The sequence below is a fragment of the Salvelinus namaycush genome, chromosome 33 (assembly GCF_016432855.1).
Source record: "Salvelinus namaycush isolate Seneca chromosome 33, SaNama_1.0, whole genome shotgun sequence".
Classification (NCBI taxonomy): domain Eukaryota; kingdom Metazoa; phylum Chordata; class Actinopteri; order Salmoniformes; family Salmonidae; genus Salvelinus; species Salvelinus namaycush.
The window spans coordinates 28,870,994-28,887,872 of record NC_052339.1 but is presented as its reverse complement, the minus strand read 5'-3'; the positions used below and the strand labels follow the sequence as shown (position 1 = coordinate 28,887,872).

Below are 16,879 nucleotides of genomic sequence, written 5' to 3'. Positions count from 1 at the left end.
ACTGCGAAATCAAATGCCAGTAGTGGAACTACAATACCCACGAACCATTGCTGTAGCTCAGTTGGAACGTCATATTTACAACAAGGAAGTGGCGCTGTAACGTCCCAGTTTGGACTGATTTATTTTATAAGCTGCTTAGAAAGACAGACAGCAGGTTTTTAAGCCCGTCGTGCCGGTAGATAAGCTTGACACACTGTACTAAAGGTTGTATAAGTGTGTTTCTTAATTTAGTTCACCTGAAACTAGGGTCTGACGATGGGTGAAGTTGGGTCGCTAGACAGCAAAAAGTGGCAGGTGTGTGTCTTGTGTGTGTTTGAATGACTTAACTCTCATTCATTCAAGATTCAAAGTAACCAGTCTGCCACCGGTTTGAAACAAGAAAGTGTTCAAAGGTAAGATTTTTTATTTTGTTTAGCACGTCTGATGTTGTTGACATGTGGGACACATTTGTGTTCTAGTGAGTGAATGCGATAGCTAGAGTATGAATGGACGGTAGCACCTTACAGACTCAGAAACATATGGCCACAACAGATTATCTGATGTCTATATCTAATAACTATTTTCTGCTCTCTCTGTTCCTCTCCATCCATTCCTCCCTCTCTCTAGAACTTCTGGGGTCTCCCCAGCCCCCAGTCTTCATCATGAGGATGATAATGTTCTTCCTGGTTGGACTTCTGGTCCATGTCATTTTCTTCATCTCCATCTTTGACATCTACTTCACATCGCCCCTGGTCCACGGCATGGCCCCCCAGGTGTCCCCCCTGCCTCCCCCTGCCTCCCGCCTGCTGCTGGTGGTTGCAGATGGACTCAGGGCAGATAGCCTCTATAAGCCTGATGCCAATGGATCCACCAGGGCTCCTTACTTAAGGTAACTGAGCTCTCTCAGATTAACTGGCTGTATGGAAGTGTGTGTGGACTCAGAGTGGTGTGTGTGTATGCATTTCTCACAGTGTGTGTGTTCTGAAGGAGTGTGATGGAGGAAACAGGGAGTTGGGGTGTGTCACACACTCGTGTTCCCACTGAGTCTCGACCTGGACACGTTGCTTTGATCGCTGGCTTCTACGAAGATGTCAGCGCTGTAGCTAAAGGTCAGTGTCTGTGTGTGTGTGCTGGCATGTGTGTGTGTGTGCCGGCATGTGTGTGTGTGTTCGTGCGTGTTACTAATGGAAGTGGGCAATTCTACAGTAACAGAGTGACACTGAGACCCAGGTTTTTCACTTTAAAATGTATGTATCTGCACTGTTCTTCAAGTAAATGTGTTTTTTTTCTGTGGAAATTGTTACAAGTAATTGTTCAATTTCGTCCTTGTGAACAGTTATGTTTTGTTTCACTTTGCAATTATTGTTTTTTGATTTACATACCCTTTTAAAGTAAAACATCTGAGTCTGTTACTGTGGAATTTCCCTAGTGTTATATACTGCGTTCATAATATTTTCTGTGTGTGTAGGCTGGAAGGAGAATCCAGTGGAGTTTGACTCCGTGTTCAATGAGAGCAGACACACCTGGTGTTGGGGCAGCCCTGACATCCTGCCCATGTTTGCCAAAGGTTAACAAACACATGTACAATACACAACCTTTCAAATACAGGAGAAACACAGATACACCACCATGCACGTGTGTGGCTTATTGGATCAGAAATAAACTAATCCTCTCTTTCTTTCTCTCTCTCGACCACCCTCTCACTTTCTTTTTATCATTCTTACCATCATCTCCATCTACACCTCTTCCCCCCTCTCCTGCAGGTGCCAGTGGGGACCATGTGTACACCTACACCTACCCAGCAGAGAGAGAGGACTTTGCCTCCACCGACGCCTCCAGACTGGACACCTGGGTCTTTGATGAAGTCAAGGTACTTATGGTGATGAGAACAGGGTGTGTGTTAGGATGTGTGTGTTTGTCTCAGCATGGGGGTACAGACACTATCTATTTGCCTCTCTCCCCCACCTCCTCTCTCCCAGTCGTTCCTCCAGTCTGCCAGGGAGAACTCCAGTCTGATGTCCAGTCTACAGAAGGATCAGAATGTTTTCTTCCTCCATTTACTGGGCATTGACACCAATGGACACGCCCACAGACCCATGTCACAGTGAGATAGAAACCCTGTACAGACCAGAAATATCACTTTCTAGATATACAGGAATATACAGAATATACAGAAACCATGTACAAACAAGAGATACATTATTCTCTAATACCTTTTAAATGGACTGCAGACTTCTATTAGTGCATATAGCCATGTACAAACGAGATACATTATTCTCTAATATCTTTTAAATGAAGGACTGCAGATTTAAATTAGTGCATATAGTGGGGTCTACACAATGGATGGCAGGAAACACAGACTAATTTAGACTACTAATGACCCTGTTTGATTTTGTCTCTTAAAAATCCCCTTTGTGTGCGTTGTGCGAAGGGAATATCTAGAGAACATACGTCTGGTTGACTCTGGGGTGAAAGAGCTGGTCTCCATGGTCGAGGACCTTTTTGACAACGATGGAAGAACAGCCTATGTGTTCACCTCTGACCACGGCATGACCAACTGGGGTAGGACTTCAGCTAGCTCAGAAAGGTGGTCACCATGATAGTGAAGTAGTAGATAATGTATTGCTCTGTGTCTCCAGGCTCCCATGGTGCAGGCCACCCCTCTGAGACCCTGACCCCATTGTTGGTGTGGGGAGCTGGGGTTCACACTGCTCAGAGAGTCACTGAACCCCAGAAGTACTCAGATGGATACCTACAAGGTACAACAACTCAGTACTATTGGTCTGTGTGTGTCTGTCCTCCTACTCTCCTCACCTCTTTCAACTCTTCTAGATGGGGGGAAAAGGGAGGTCAGAGATTGTATAATTCTGTTGTAACACTTTACTCCAACCCTAAGTTGTTCTACCTGTATAAAACGGTCATAATGCTGACATAACACAATGTGTGATGTTGTGTCTGTTGGTGTTTCTCTGTCAGAATGGCAGCTGGAGGGCCTCCGCAGGGTTGATGTCAATCAGGTGAGACACCCATGTAGCCTCACAGCATCTGGCGCTGACTGATGATGTCACAACCACGTATTTCCTCTGTGTGTTGAAGATAGTCCAAAAACAACAGTAATCTGTTCCCAGTCTAATGCTAGATGTGTGTTACAGGCAGACATAGCACCACTGATGTCATCGCTTATTGGAGTGCCTATCCCTCTCAACTCTGTGGTGAGTAACACCACATAACAGCATGTCAGTATCTTTAGAATAACATAATGAAGAGACATATCAGCGGAAAAGCTGTTATACAGTAACCACTATCTGCACTGTGGTTACAGAGCTGCTCTGAGATGCAAAATACAATATATGTGCAGACGATAAGGTATCATCTCATGTCAAATATACCTTCTCTATATTGAGTGTGTGTGTGATATTGGGTATATGGTGTGTTTATTATGTTGATAAAGTGTGTTGTGTTGTGTAGGGTGTGTTACCACTGCAGTACCTGAACAACAGTGACCAGTTTAAAGCTGAGAGTATGTACTCTAACGCCATCCAGATACTGGAACAGTTCAAGGTGCAATATAACATGGAGGATAACAATAATGTTGTTATGATGTTATTCATTACATAACCACATGTATTTGTTCAAATATTCGCCTCTGTTTCCAGGTGAAGATGGCTGAGAAAAAGGAAACAACTTTATCCTTACTCTTCACTCCATACCAGTAAGTACCAACCGTAGAGATAGAACTACTACATATTATGGTCATTCTCTAGTTCAACTCGTATAAAGAGAGTGACATGACCAGTTGTGTGTAACCAGTGTGTCCTCCGGTCTGTCTGTCTGTCCCTCAGGTTGCTGACAGAGTCACGCCAGGCAGAGTTTATCAACAAGGCCAGGGTTCTGATCCAGCTAGAGGAATATGAAGAAGCTGTAAGTACACTGGGTATCAAACCCCAGTTATCTGTACAACTGAAGACCGTGTTGGCCCACTGAGCTAAAGCCTATGTTTTTTCTTGGGTTACGTTGGTCATGATGACTGACAGACACTAGCTGCTAATATACGGAGTGTTCTCTCCCCCCCCCCCACCCACTCTCTCAGATCTCTCTGTGCAGGTCTCTGATGGACCATGCGTTAGAGGGTCTGTCCTACTACCACACCTATGACCGGTTCTTTCTGGGCTGTAGTGTTGTGCTGGGCTTCACAGGCTGGACCTCCTATGTGGTTCTTGTTATACTGAAGACACACGCCAGTCTCAGGAGACCACCCACTGACCAGGTGATCAAACACTCACACACACAGTACATGGATGCACACATGAAGGCAGGCACACACACCTCACCTCCTATATCATTCTGCCGATACTGAAGAGATGTGTTCACAACCTGTGTGTGTGTTGAAGGTGTCTGGTAAAACCCTGTGTGTGTGTTGAAGGTGTCTGGTAAAACCCTGTGTGTGTGTTGAAGGTGTCTGGTAAAACCCTGTGTGTGTGTTGAAGGTGTCTGGTAAAACCCTGTGTGTGTGTTGAAGGTGTCTGGTAAAACCCTGTGTGTGTGTTGAAGGTGTCTGGTAAAACCCTGTGTGTGTGTTGAAGGTGTCTGGTAAAACCCTGTGTGTGTGTTGAAGGTGTCTGGTAAAACCCTGTGTGTGTGTTGAAGGTGTCTGGTAAAACCCTGTGTGTGTGTTGAAGGTGTCTGGTAAAACCCTGTGTGTGTGTTGAAGGTGTCTGGTAAAACCCTGTGTGTGTGTTGAAGGTGTCTGGTAAAACCCTGTGTGTGTGTTGAAGGTGTCTGGTAAAACCCTGTGTGTGTGTTGAAGGTGTCTGGTAAAACCCTGTGTGTGTGTTGAAGGTGTCTGGTAAAACCCTGTGTGTGTGTTGAAGGTGTCTGGTAAAACCCTGTGTGTGTGTTGAAGGTGTCTGGTAAAACCCTGTGTGTGTGTTGAAGGTGTCTGGTAAAACCCTGTGTGTGTGTTGAAGGTGTCTGGTAAAACCCTGTGTGTGTGTTGAAGGTGTCTGGTAAAACCCTGTGTGTGTGTTGAAGGTGTCTGGTAAAACCCTGTGTGTGTGTTGAAGGTGTCTGGTAAAACCCTGTGTGTGTGTTGAAGGTGTCTGGTAAAACCCTGTGTGTGTGTTGAAGGTGTCTGGTAAAACCCTGTGGTGGATGGGTGTGGGAGCAACGCTGCTGATTGGAATGTTCCTGATAATCCAGAGAAGTCCAGTAACCTACTACATCTACTGTCTACTGCCTGTCCCTGTCTGGTACTCTGTCCTCAAAGAGTGAGTACACATACATACATATATACACACACCCACACACACTCACGGTTTGAAGTGATTTGATGAGTTGAATGGATGAAAGGGAGGTATTTTACTTATTCTATGCCACTACATTTGTCATGATCGCAAAGTGTTTATTTTGATGATATCAACCATACGTGTGTGTGTGTGTGTGTGTGTTTCAGGTTTGGAACTCTAACAGACCTGGTTCGTTCGTACAGTTCGCTACCACTGGGTAAATGCTTTGGCTACTTTGCCCTGGTCACATTTGGGATTGAACTTCTGGTAAGCAGTCATCATACGGTCACTATTTCACTAATGGCTCAATACAATATAATCTGCATTTCTACTTGGAAAAAGTTGCTACTGTGTCTGTCTCCCCCAGGTGGTGAGTTTCTTCCATCGGGCCATGTTGACTGTAGGCCTGGCTGTTCTCTCTCTCTGGCCCCTCCTCTCTGGCCTCTACAGCAAGGCCAAGGTAAGACAAGGAGTGGCTTGTAGTTCTTTACTAGTCTGGTCTCTAGCTCCTTCCCCTTTGAGGTGCACAAATCTGAAAGGACTGGATGGCAATCAATATGGCAGGAGCACAAAGCACTTGTAAAATATGTGTTTAATTTTTCTCTCTCACTCTAAATATCTCTCCCTCTCACTCTAAATATATCTCCCTCTATCCTATCTCTCTTTGTCCTGTCTCTCTCTCTCTCTCTTTGTCCTCTCTCTGTCTGTCTGTAGTTTAGGTCAGTGAGCTGGGTCCTGTGTTGTTTGTTTCTGGCCACATTTCCCATGATGCCAGTTGTTGGGAGAGAACCCAACATTCACATGGTGTAAGTAACCTCCCTACAACATTACAGCAATGCTTCTTAGCCCTCTTTAAAGAAAAATAGCGTTATATATCTTTCTCTCTTTCTTTCCTCTCTCTGTAGTACCTGTGCAGGTGCACTCTCCCTGTTCATTTCCACCTTTTACCTCTGGTCGGCACGGAAACGGACTACACTACACCTGACTGACCGCTACCTCTTAATCTTCCAGGTAAGGAATGTGTGTGTGCGTGGGTGCACGTGCGTGTGTGTGTTAATCAGTATTGTTCCTATGTGTATAGATGCTCCATGTAGCAGTGTGTGCCTATGTGCCCACCAGCACTCACTCCAGTCTGCAGCTGAAACAGGGTCTGCCTCTCCTCAACCAGATCATCAGTTGGACTACACTGGGTGGGCACCAACTCTCTCTCTCTCTCTCTCTCTTTATGATAAAAGTCCTTGAAATATCTGTATGATCATCAAAACCAGGCTTATAAAGATAACTGGCATCTCTCTCTCCCAGGTTCCTCTCTGTTTGTTCCTTTGTTGAGTTCTACTCGTCTGTTCCATCGTCTGCTCAGTATCTTCCTCTCCCTCACAGCCACCTACCTACTACTGAGTACTGGGTAAGAGATAGTCAGGCAATGCTCAACAAGTGTAAGCTTACACTGCAGTGATTAGCTGGTATCGTACCTGTACTAATTGTGCGTGTGTGTGTCAGGTCTGAGGCTCTGTTCCCCCCAGTCTTGTCCTGGCTGATGTTTGTGTGGATCAACATAGAACAGGAAGCCATGCTCTCTCAAGGTATCTCTGGGAGACAGGAGGTATAAACCTTTATGCTGTTACTGTTTTCTATTGATGAATGGTTTTACTTGCAATCTACTTTAGTTGAATGTTCCTAATGCATGTTGATCTGGATAAGAGTGACTGCTAAATGACTGGAGCCATGTAAATGTATACACCCTCTATGCACTGACACTGTGTCAAGGACCAGTCTCATGTTAATCACCCCCGACTAATACAGCTACTTCCTGGTAAACAAGGTAACCACTGCTAGTCCCTTCACTTGGCACAATGCCATGGTTAATCCTCTGAGCATAGAAGACAACCTTATTGGTGTAGAATGTCTGGTATAGCATTATACGATGCAGTGTTACACTGTATCAAGTCATTGTGGCTTTATTATGAAATCCATTTGTGTCATTGCTTTTCAGCTGTCCACGCTTGACTTCTCTGAAAACATTGACATCACCAAGATCAGACAACTAAAGCTGGATGACATCAGAAGATCCTACTTCTTTGTATCCTTTTCCTTGGTGACGCTGCTGACTGTTAATGACCTATAGGCGGCGCTAGTTTAACCCAAGTGATAGTTGTCCCTATCTGATGTAGTTGCTGTCTGAGTTGGCTAAAGAAGAAGAACAGTGTTATCTGGTTACATTGGTTTTTAAGCACAAACCCTAACATCAATCTTGACCTTATGCAAACGAATAGCATTTTGACCGTCTCTCTCTAAACTACTGGCTATTCTGTAAAACCACTGTCTGGTTCCTTGACATTAGGCTGTCAGGTTTTCTTCATAATTACAGCCTTCTTTGGTACTGGGAACATAGCATCCATTAACAGGTATTGTATGGTGGAGACTGGGGCTCTGGACCAATATGGGTTTATTTATGAGTGCATTAGGTTGGTTTTCACATTTACATTATTTCACTATCTGACCTCTGAAACCCCTCTTGTCTTTCTCTGGGTTCGCTTTTTCTCGACTCTACTATGCCTCTTTGTTCTTGCCCCCCCCTTCTCTCGCTCTCTCTACTCTCCTTCTCCCCCCTCCCTCCCTCCTACTCTCTCTCTGTAGTTTTGATCCAGCCTCAGTGTACTGCTTCCTCACCGTCTTCAACCCCTTTATCATGGGAGGCCTGATGATGTGGAAGGTACCACACCCCACACACAGACACACACGCACTACAATGTCATACCATATGAAAGTACACTACTGTGGAGACTCCGGGATGTTGGCCTTCTAGGCAGAGTTGCAAAGAAAAAGCCATATCTCAGACTGGCCAATAAAAATAAAAGATTAAGATTGGCAAAAGAACACAGACACTGGACAGAGCAACTCTGCCTAGAAGGCCAGCATCCCGGAGTCGCCTCTTCAATGTTGACGTTGAGACTGGTATTTTGCGGGTACTATTTAATGAAGCTGCTAGTTGAGGACATGTGAGGCATCTGTTTCTCAAACTAGACACTCTAATGTACTTGTCGTCTTGCTCAGTTGTGCACCGAGGCCTCCCACTCCTCTTTCTATTCTGGTTAGAGCCAGTTTGCGCTGTTCTGTGAAGGGAGTAGTACACAGCGTTGTATGATATCTTCAGTTTCTTGGCAATTTCTCGCATGGAATCGCCTTCATTTCTCAGAACAAGAATAGACTGACAAGTTTCAGAAGAAAGTTCTTTGTTTCTGGCCATTTTGAGCCTGTAATCGAACCCACAAATGCTGATACTCCAGATACTCAACTTGTCTAAAGAAGGCCAGTTTTATTGCTTCTTTAAATCAGCACAACAGTTTTCAGCTGTGCGAACATAATTACAAAAGGGTTTTCTAATGATCAATTAGCCTTTTAAAATGATAACCTTGGATTAGCTAACACAGTGCCATTGGAACACAGGAGTGATAGTTGCTGAAAATGGGCCTCTGTATGCCTATGTAGATATTCCATAAAAAATCTGCAGTTTCCAGCTACAACAGTCATTTACAACATTAGCAATGTCTACACTGTATTTCTGATCAATGTGATGTTATTTTAATGGACAAAAATGTTTTTCTTTCAAAAACAAGGACCTTTAAGTGACCTCAAACTTTTGAACGGTAGTGTATGTTAAACGGAAACAATGCTCTACTTATAATGGTGCCAACGAGATTGTGGTTAACCATGACTATTCTAACAACAGGTGTGGGTTACATTCGTTCAGGTCTACATATCGGTCTGCATACACAATATGCCTCTATGGATTGTAGCATTGTCTTGTAGTCTCTCACTCAACACACTGAGTGACATTGACAGAGCAAAAATACAGATATCGTCAACAAAACTGATCACAACTTTGCAAATAATCCACAATGTGTTGTAACCTCCCCACACTTTTACAATGGAGTCCAGTGCCTAAAAGAGTGAAGATGAGACTGTTGTTGTTACAGGTGATAATCCCATTCATCATCGTTATGTGTACGTTTGAAACCATCCAGGTCTCTACACAACTTTCCTCCAGAAGGTAACAGTTAGCTTGGTTCCATCATGTGAAAATCAAGTACACATACAGACATACAGTATTTTGAGAAATTAGCTCATGAGGTCATTTATTGAATTAAGAATTCATTTATTTATTGAATTAATAATTTATATTATTGAATTAATAATTTCTCTTTTGTTTCCAGTCTGTTCCTCATCGTCCTGGTGATATCTGACCTGATGGCTCTGGTAAGGAATGAGACAGCTATTAGCAATATGGTAGCCTCTGGTAAGGAATGAGACAGCTATTAGCAATATGGTAGCCTCTGGTAAGGAATGAGACAGCGATTAGCAATATGGTAGCCTCTGGTAAGGAATGAGACAGCGATTAGCAATATGGTAGCATCTGGTAAGGAATGAGACAGCTATTATCAGTATGGTAGCCTCTGGTAAGGAATGAGACAGCTATTAGCAATATGGTAGCCTCTGGTAAGGAATGAGACAGCTATTAGCAATATGGTAGCATCTGGTAAGGAATGAGACAGCTATTATCAGTATGGTAGCCTCTGGTAAGGAATGAGACAGCTATTAGCAATATGGTAGCCTCTGGTAAGGAATGAGACAGCTATTAGCAATATGGTAGCCTCTGGTAAGGAATGAGACAGCTATTAGCAATATGGTAGCATCTGGTAAGGAATGAGACAGCTATTAGCAATATGGTAGCCTCTGGTAAGGAATGAGACAGCTATTATCAGTATGGTAGCCTCTGGTAAGGAATGAGACAGCTATTAGCAATATGGTAGCCTCTGGTAAGGAATGAGACAGCTATTAGCAATATGGTAGCCTCTGGTAAGGAATGAGACAGCTATTAGCAATATGGTAGCCTCTGGTAAGGAATGAGACAGCTATTAGCAATATGGTAGCATCTGGTAAGGAATGAGACAGCTATTAGCAATATGGTAGCCTCTGGTAAGGAATGAGACAGCTATTATCAGTATGGTAGCCTCTGGTAAGGAATGAGACAGCTATTAGCAATATGGTAGCCTCTGGTAAGCTGTGGAAATGTCACCATATTCTCCCACACTATTTCTATCACTACCTCGTTCTCCTCTCTCCATCACTCTTTCCTCCGCTTTCTCCAGCATTTCTTCTTCCTAGTGCAGGACTATGGGAGCTGGCTGGACATTGGCACCAGGTAGGACCCAGCAGAGAGATAGGTTTTGCATGTCTTATGGCTCATTTATAAACTGGGTGGTTTGAGTCCTGAATGCAGATTGGATGAAAGCCGTGGTATATCAGACCATATACCATGGGTATGACAAAACATTTCTTTTTACTGCTCTAATTACATTGGTAACCAGTTTATAATAGCTATAAGGCACTGGGGGGTTTGTGGTATATAGCCAATATACCACGTCTAAAGGCTGTCTCTAGGAACTCCGTGTTGAGTCGTGCTTAAGAACAGCCCTTAGCCGTGGTATATTCACCAAATACAGTGCATTCGGAATGTATTCAAACCCATTGAATTTTTTAAACATTTTGTTAAGTTACAGCCTTATTCTAAAATGTATTAAATCGTTATTTTCCCCCCTCAATCTACACACAATACACCATAATGACAAAGCAAAAACAGGTTTTTAGATTTGTTTGTAAATGTATTAAAAATAAACAACTTTAATAAACAACTCACATTTACATAACCTTTCAGACCCTTTACTCAGTCCTTTGTTGAAGCACCTTTGGCAGCGATTACAGCCTCGAGTTTTCTTCGGTATGACTCTACAAGCTTGGCACACCTGTTTTTGGGGAGTTTCTCTCATTCTTCTCTGCAGATCCTTTCAAGCTCTGTCAGATTGAATGGGGAGCATCTCTGCACAGCTTTTATCAGGTCTCTCCAGAGATGTTTGATCGGGTTCAAATCCGGACTCTGGCTGGGCCACACAAGGACATTCAGAGACTTGTCCCGAAGCCACTTCTGCGTTGTCTTGGCTGTGTGCTTAGGGTCGTTGCCTTGTTGGAAGGTGAACCTTCAGCCCAGTCTGAGGTCCTGAGCGCTCTGGAGCAGGTTTTCATCAAGGTTCTTTCTATACTTTGCTCCGTTCATCTTTCCCTCGATCCTGTCTAGTCTCCCAGTCCCTGCCGCTGAAAAACATCCCTACAGCATGATGCTGCCACCACCATGCTTCACCGTAGGGATGGTGCCAGGATTCCTCCAGACGTGACACTTGGCATTCAGGCCAAAGAGGTCAATCTTGGTTTCATCAGACCAGAGAATCTTGTTTCTCATGGTCAGAGTCCTTTAGGTGCCTTTTGGCAAACTCGAAGCAGGCTGTCATGTGCCTTTTACTGAAGAGTAGCTTCCCTCTGGCCACTCTACGATAAAGGCCTGATTGGTGGAGTGCTGCAGAGATGGTTGTCCTTCTGGAAGGTTCTCCCATCTCCACAGAGGAACTCTGGAGCAACCATCGGGTTCTTGGTCACCTCCCTGACCAAGGCCCTTCTCCCACGTTTGCTCAGTTTGGCCGGACGGCCAGCTCTAGGGAGTCTTGGTGATTTCAAACTTCTTGCATTTAAGAATGATGGAGGCCACTGTGTTGTTGGGGACCTTCAATGCTGCAGAAATGTGTTGGTACCCTTTCCCAGTTCTGCGCCTCGACACAATGCTGTCTCAGAGCTCTACGGACAATTCCTTTGTTCTCATGGCTTGGTTTTTGCTCTGAATGCATGGTCAACTGCGGGACCTAATATAGACAGGTGTGTGCCTTTCCAAATCATGTCCAATCAATTGAATGTAGCACAGGTGGACTACAATCAAGTTGTAGAAACATCTCAAGGATGATCAATGGAAACAGGATGCACCTGAGCTGTAAATAAGGTATTTCTGAAAACCTGCTTTTGCTTTGTCATTATAGGGTATTGTGTGTAGATTGATGAGTATTTTTTAAATTCATTCATTTTAGAAAAGGCTGTAACAATGTGGAAAAAGTCAAGGGGTCTGAATACTTTCCGAATGCACTGTACCACACCCTCGGGCCTTATTGCTTAAATTAGCCCATGCTGTCAGAGGAGGCTGGTGGGCGGAGATATAGAAGTACAGGATCAATGTAATTTTTTAATTTTACCTTTATTTAACTAGGCAAGTCAGTTAAGAACAAATTCTTATTTTCAATGACGGCCTAGGAACTGCCTTGTTCAGGGGCAAAACGACAGATTTGTACCTTGTCAGCTCGGGGATTCGATCTTGCAATGTTTCGGTTACTAGTCCAACACTCTAACCACTAGGCTACGCTGCCGCCCCCATAATGAATGGAAATGTGTTTGATACCTTTCCATTTATTCCATTTCAGCCATTACAACAAGCCTATATCTTGGCCCACCAGCAACCACACACACACACTTATATACATATATATATATATCTCTCTGTTTCCAGTATCAGCCACTATGTGATTGTGATGTCCATGACCATCTTCCTGATGCTGCTCAGTCTGATGACCCACATTCTCACCTCCAGGAGAGTCTCTCTGTGGAGGACACGCAAGATGCACTTCCCCTGAACACTATCTCTCTCTCACTCTGTGTGTGTGTGTGTGTTTTTAATCATGCCTATTTATTAACATTCACGATTAGATTTACCTGAAGTGCACAATTATGCAAAGCAAGATGCCGTAGGACTAACTTTTGATGTGCACTGGAATTGTTTTATTGTAGAGGTCTACATTAAAACTGTGGCTTATCAAAGTCAAGGTAGCAAAAACATAACCACATGTAACATATGGAGTTATTCCCGTAAAAGTTAAATTAAACGCAGTCTCAAATAGCAGCCTTTCCCTTTTGAATAGCCGAGTAACGGCACACATTTCAGCAAATGTAACGCCTGTTTCAAATAAACGCTGTTTACGAGGTTACCATGAATTGCCATTAATTGTTTACAAGGTTTAATGTTTGATTTGTTAAATTTCACAAATTCAGTAAGGACTCAAAAAAATTATGTCAATCATATATTTTTATCGCCAGTAATAAACTGGTAGCCATTGGCTGCGAAAAGCTGAGAACTGTTAGCTAACTGGCAACCACAAAAAGTCAACAACTTCGGGAGTTGGCGAAAGTAAGAACTGCTGAAAATACACAGTCAAAGAGGAGAATAATTGTATGTATTCTGGCAAGGATCTATGGGGGAGGAAATATAGCCATACTAAGACAAAAGAAACGTGACAATGTAAATGATAACACATTTGTGCAGGAAATGAAGACATTGATTAAAATGCTGGAAGTGATTGCTGGAATTAAACCAATAACTATGCAAATGAGGAAAAGCTGTGAAATAGACACCTGGCTCAAATAGAAGCCTGTCTCTAATAATCCCCTTTCTGTTTTCAGTGATTCAAGCCTAGAAACTCCCAGGCTATTAATTAGACTTTTTTAACGGTACATAAAACTGATCAGATCAGAATTCTGAAGTCTGACAAATGTTTGTTTTTTTGAGGGGACGACAATGTCATAGAGGACCCGGTGTGCATTCATGACTACTCGTTTTCAGCCAACTTACAAGCAAATACTTTACCATCTCGTGGTAAGAGTGGCTAAGTTACTAAGCGAGAGTCAGGGTAGAGAGGCACTTCAGAGGGAGAATCAGTGAATCCAATAGCGATATAAGTAGGGGAAATCTAAAGTAGATAGATTTCAGAGGCAACACTCCATAGGCGACAGAGGTCACAGGTGTCGAGGGGAACAGTCAACATGCCGGCGATCAGAGGAAGGCTCCAGGCAGGTGGAAATTATCACATAACAGCACAGTCCAAACTCAGATGTCAGTCAGCTAGCGCGCTAGCACTAAGCCAAAGTTACAAAACTCCGGTAGGCTAAAAAGTGGACAAAACAAATGAGGATGAAAATCAAACGAAAGACAGACGAGGTACTAAACAATTAGAGTAGGCAGGGATGATTTGAAGCAAGTCACATTCTGAATGTGCAGAATGCCCCATGTGTAATATGATAGCTGGTTTACATCACACTTCCTCGTGAATGTTGGATTCTAGCTCACCACCGCCAACACTCGGTCTCTTAATGACGGTGGCAATTGTGCATTGTGGGTAGTTCCGAAGTTATCCGAAAATAAGTTAATACATATACATATATCAAAACAGAACTATTTTGGAAGTTATAGTTAACCAGATCGTGACTACAACTAAGTTTTTGACTACACTGTGTTGTCACTTTGTTGAGTAAAAACTCCTGCTTTCTACCCTTTAAGTCTAGGTATAGGACAAGTTATACTTGAATATTTGAATGATCTATATATGATATTGACAACAGTATTTTCAACTACTGTTCACCAAAAACAAAAGCATTGTTATGTATAATTTAAATGAAGCCATTAAGTAATGGAACAAGAGTAATAATAATAATATGCCATTTAGCAGACGGTTTTATCCAAAGCGACTTAGTCATGCGAGCATACATTTTACATATGGGTGGTCCCAGGAATCAAACCCACTACCCTGGTGTTTAACGCCATGCTCTACCAACTGAGCTACAAAGGACCATGCTCAAGAGTAGCCTAACTAACTTAATAGTTGATAAGGGATGTATTTGTGTGTTACTAATGTGTTATTGAGTCGTTTCCTACTTCGATGTGTGGTAAATAGTTTTATATTCTACGGGGTTATCTATCATATTAATATTGTATTACATCTATTTTTTTCAACTGATACTATATGATGTATTACCTGGTGGATATGGGTGGTGTATTAAAATGTTAATTTACTGCCAGTGCGTTGTCCTGTAGTGTTTCTACTGTACATTCATCCAGAGGCAAGACCTATTTTAACACCATCATCACCAATAGACATCTTTCAGTTAACTTCTGTTTCCTCCAAGAATGGTTGTACATGATCTTATCTTCTTTGGCACTACTACACTCAGCCAGTTTATTAGGTACACCCATCTAGTACCGGATCGGACCCCCTTTGCCCCCAGAACAGCCGGAATTCTTTGGGGCATTCTACAAGGTGTCGGAAACGTTCCCACGAGGACGTTGGTCCATGCTGACGCAATGGCATCAGGCAGATTGTTTCTCCACTCAAATGTTAGGATCCCCAGTAGCCGACGCCAATGACGACAGCACGTCTTACTGGGGTCCGACGTATAACGGAAAATACATTACAGACAAAAGACTTTACAATTGACATACTTTTAAAAACATGAACATGTATTGTGTGCATCTATCAGTTCCACATACACGTCAGTACATACACACAACAAGTAGGTCACATGTCAGTACATACACACAACAAGTAGGTCACATGGGGAGATGCGTTGTGCCATGAGGTGCTTCATTTGTTTTTTGAAACCAGGTTTGCTGTTCACTTGCGCTATATAAGATGGAAGGGAGTTCCATGCACTCATGGCCCTGTATAATAGTGTACATTGCCTTGAATTTGTTCTGGGGACTGTGAAAAGACTCCTGGTGGCATGTCTGGTGGGGTAAGTGTACGTGTCAGTGCTGTGTGTAAGTTGACTACGCAAACAATTTGGAATTTCCAATACATTAATGTTTCTTATAAAACAAGAAGAGACACAGTCACAGTCTTTCCTCAACTCTTAGCCAAGAAAGACTGGCATGCATAGTATTAATATTAGCCCTCTGATTACAATGAACAGGAAGACGTGCCGCTCTGTTCTGGACGAGCTGCAGCTTAACTAGGTCTTTGCAGCACTTGGCCATATGACTGGACAATAATCACGATAAGATAAAACTAGAGCCTACATTACAAATGGAGTTGAATTTGTCTTTCTGCCCATAATTTCATTTAAAGTACTCAAGTTTTTTTCCCATCATTCTTTATATCACTGATCTTGGCTTCATACTACAGTTTATTTTCTTTTTTTGAGTTTAGGTCACATAATTTCTCAATTATGTGTAATGTGTAAGTCAGTATGTGTAAGTCAGCCAGACCTACAGTGCCTTCGGAAAGTATTCAGACCCCTTGACCTTTTCCACTTTTTGTTACGTTACAGCCTTATTATAAAATCTATTAAATAAATACAAAATCCTCTGCAATCTACACACAATACCCAATAAGCAAAAACAGATTTTTAGAAATGTTAGCAAATATATATAAAAATAAAACCATAAGTATTCAGACCCTTTGCTATGAGACTCGAAATTGATCTCAGGTGCACCCTGTTTCCATTGGTCATCCTTTAGATGTTTCTACAACTTGATTGTGTCACGTTCTGACCTTAGTTCCTTTTTTATGTCTTTATTTTAGTTGGTCAGGGCGTGAGTTGGGGTGGGCATTCTATGTTTTGTTCTGTTGTTATATTTCTATGTGTTTGGCCTAGTATGGTTCTCAATCAGAGGCAGGTGTCAGTCGTTGTCTCTGATTGGGAGCCATATTTAGGTAGCCTGTTTTCTATTGTGTTTTGTGGGTGGTTGTTTCCTGTGTTAGTACTATACGGGACTGTTTCGGTTGTTTGTTTGTACTTTTGATATTTTGTTCAGTGTTCTGTGGATTTATTAAATATCTCATTATGGACACTTACCACGCTGCACATTGGTCCGATCCTTGCTACTCCTCCTCAGACGAAGAGGAAATCCGTTA

General features: G+C 42.7%; 1 protein-coding gene across 1 annotated transcript; it reads left to right on the top strand.

Annotated features, from left to right (window-relative positions):
* Positions 1-103: 103 nt before the first annotated feature.
* On the top strand, positions 104-15,044 carry pign (phosphatidylinositol glycan anchor biosynthesis, class N). The gene is made up of 29 exons (XM_038973182.1): positions 104-392; positions 607-868; positions 967-1,088; positions 1,448-1,546; positions 1,743-1,849; positions 1,959-2,083; positions 2,411-2,541; positions 2,619-2,738; positions 2,956-2,996; positions 3,132-3,191; positions 3,448-3,540; positions 3,636-3,691; positions 3,822-3,900; positions 4,070-4,246; positions 5,107-5,246; positions 5,432-5,531; positions 5,632-5,724; positions 5,979-6,070; positions 6,170-6,275; positions 6,346-6,454; positions 6,567-6,669; positions 6,765-6,867; positions 7,258-7,344; positions 7,614-7,669; positions 7,902-7,977; positions 9,242-9,315; positions 9,479-9,521; positions 10,415-10,467; positions 12,706-15,044. The coding sequence occupies exons 2-29, from the start codon at positions 642-644 to the stop codon at positions 12,827-12,829; spliced, it is 2,796 nt and encodes a 931-aa protein (XP_038829110.1). The 5' UTR covers positions 104-392; positions 607-641; the 3' UTR covers positions 12,830-15,044.
* The last annotated feature ends 1,835 nt before the right edge of the window (positions 15,045-16,879 follow it).

What these genes read in the sequence shown, in the direction of transcription:
- pign (XM_038973182.1), top strand. Translation starts at nt 642, where the DNA reads ATGAGGATGATAATGTTCTTCCTGGTTGGACTTCTGGTCCATGTCATT. An exon ending in TAGAGGAATATGAAGAAGCT is followed by an intron (nt 3,901 to 4,069) that starts GTAAGTACACTG and finishes CCACTCTCTCAG; the next exon opens with ATCTCTCTGTGCAGGTCTCT. An exon ending in GAACCCAACATTCACATGGT is followed by an intron (nt 6,071 to 6,169) that starts GTAAGTAACCTC and finishes CTCTCTCTGTAG; the next exon opens with TACCTGTGCAGGTGCACTCT.